The sequence below is a fragment of the Sphaeroforma arctica genome (genome assembly GCF_001186125.1).
Source record: "Sphaeroforma arctica JP610 unplaced genomic scaffold supercont1.400, whole genome shotgun sequence".
Classification (NCBI taxonomy): domain Eukaryota; class Ichthyosporea; order Ichthyophonida; genus Sphaeroforma; species Sphaeroforma arctica.
The window spans coordinates 5,255-7,983 of NW_014040158.1; the positions used below are offsets into that span (position 1 = coordinate 5,255).

The following is a 2,729-nucleotide window of genomic DNA, read 5'->3' on the forward strand; positions in this document are numbered from 1 at the left end:
CATATATATATATATACATATATATATACATATATATATAAATATATATACATATATATAACAATATATATATATTTATATACATATCACAACATAACAATATAATAAAAGAAATGTATATATATCTATACAACATATATATATATATCGAGTATTGTAGACATATGCTCATAAATGGGATTATAAAACATAGCCCGAAACGCAAGCAAGAACAATGAACACCTATGTGAACCGCTGCTCAGTCTCTATTGTCGGTCAATGATCTCTATGAAATCCCAGACTCGATTGTAATCCAACCATGCAATTCGAAATTGCGGAGATATTGAAAAAATAAAACTTAGTTGGAGATCAGAAAGTTTATTTCCGGTGGCAAGTTTTCGTCGACGGAGAATGACGCCGAGTCGCACATTGGTGTACAACTCTATACAGACACGACGGCTTGCCAAGGGCACAAATCCTTTATACATCTGTGACTAGAGAACCATTGCAGTAATATAGAGAGACACAGAGTAACACAGTGGACTGCCGGCTGTAGGGACCCACCGCCGGCAACCCTAAAACCCTAAAATCCGATGGAAGCGCAAATGACGAGCCTTACCAAGACGTAATCACGACGTACAACAGGGAACGCTCATACCCCTAACGTACTCGCAAACCCAATGAGATATACGACGCTTTCATTATTATGATAATACTAGGTGTGTCGTTGTCATGGCAACACCCGAGTACTAAACGCCCCGATACAACCGAAGACAACAACTCACGGGCAGATCGAGACCGGCCCCCGGCCCCAGCTGGTTTGTAGTCACGGATTGTGGAACTAAAACTTCGCAATGCTCACGCGAGTGCCCTTTGGAGTATAGACGCACTTCTCTATCTCGGGACGACTCGCGAATGGTCCAGACGTCGCCAGCTAACCCAGAGAAGTAAAACCCTGGAATAGATAGCCTCAACCTGGTCGCAGAGTGGACTCTTTCTTCTTATCGTAGGCAGGAAGTGTAGTGTGTGCCACGGCGCACTTATTGGGCGCAAAAGGCCTTCAACTCTGCATTGTGCGGCATGGGAGAATTAGGGTTTAGGGTTTTTAGGGTTTCAACTCTGAATGGTGTGACGTGAGAGATTTGGTAGCCAGATGAGGTTGTTAGAAGACTGGTGCCGGTTTGTTAAAACAAACACACCAGGTGAAACAGGAAACTCTCGTCTTGCTAGGCGTAGCACAATCGGTACTCACACTGACGGCGACCATCTATCACACACAACAGATAGCACTCTCATGCCATACGGAGTTTGATACCAGTGATAATATTTAAAACTTACACAGCAGCAAGCAGAATCACAAAGGCGCATAAGACACAACACGGAACAAACCACACACACGGCTGGCACAGATGTACAACATTTAAGCGTGGTGCATCTAGCACAATCCAGGTGACTATGATCAACGGAGGCATACCGGAGGATATTGATTCCATAGCTCGACCAGTAATAGTACACAACCCATATTGACGCATTGCTTGTACTCATGACCAAATATAACATTTTCATACTCTGATCCACCTGTCACAAAAATAGCTAGCCGGTGCAACACCCTGCAGAACTACTGTGCGCTACGACAGACAGTCATTAACATAAAATGCAGCATACAGCTTCCCCTAACGTAATAACACCCAAGCATTGCTATCTCCCCAGTGATTAAACGGTTGCAGACTTACGTTCCACAATATCCAGATACTGTTTGGCAACTATCGTATCTGGATAGGTCTCGATGAATGGCTTCCCTTCATCACAGCACTGACCCACTCGCGGGTCTAGGGAGACTCGGCCCAAAAACGGACAGTCCAATTTCTCGGACATCAGGGCAGCCCCACCGGTGGTGGCAGGGAAGATCTGCGATTCGGTTTTGCACCCAGGACATACGAACCCGCTCATGTTCTCTATCACGCCAATGATTGGCACGCCCACTTTCCTGCAGAACGCGATCTCCTTCCGCACATCCGCTAGGGCTACCTCCTGTAGAGCATACGTACACGTGTGTATGTCAGTCACAAATACAAGGGTGGAGTATAAGGACACATACCACAACGTGCACGGGTGTATAAGTACAAGTTATGTCAGTCTCACTCACAAGACTCGAGTATAACAACACATGCCACAACGTACAAGTTATGTCAGTCCCACTCACAAGACTCGAGTATAACAACACATGCCACCACGTGTGCGGTTGAAAAGTCCTGGTGGGTGATATGACGGGAGAGTCCTGTGGCATGTGCTCAGGCTGATACAGCCCGCCGGTATAGAGAGCACGACCATCGCAACATACAAACGTAAACGCCAAACCAGCACAGCAACACCTGTGTGTGTCAGGGGAGACACCCAATACGTTTACTGGTACCAAACGGTATTTACAATCAGACGAATATTCTCACACACGGCACAACAGGCAGACACGGTTCGTATAGGAACTTAAATCTACATGTATGTAGCGTACAAGTACCGAACTATAAGTCTAGATATTACCGTACGCTTTGTTTGCGCAATAGATGCGGAGCACCAGTTACACAGATGATTTATGATTAAAAACCTGACGCGAAATGCGACGGTTAGGTCTCAATTACCAGAAATATTCTTCATCGTTCGCAGGTAAAGAACCAGCATTTACACACGCACAAACAAACACACATATTAAAAACATATATATATATACATATATATGTATATTATAAATATTT

General features: G+C 44.5%; 1 protein-coding gene across 1 annotated transcript; it reads right to left on the reverse strand.

Moving 5' to 3' along the window:
- Positions 1-340: 340 nt before the first annotated feature.
- Positions 341-2,266, reverse strand: SARC_05898 (hypothetical protein; the record flags this gene model as incomplete). Its single annotated transcript, XM_014300220.1, has 3 exons — positions 341-1,045; positions 1,713-2,010; positions 2,183-2,266. 3 exons carry the CDS (start codon positions 2,264-2,266, stop codon positions 1,020-1,022), a joined length of 408 nt encoding a protein of 135 aa, XP_014155695.1. The 3' UTR covers positions 341-1,019.
- Positions 2,267-2,729: the final 463 nt, after the last annotated feature.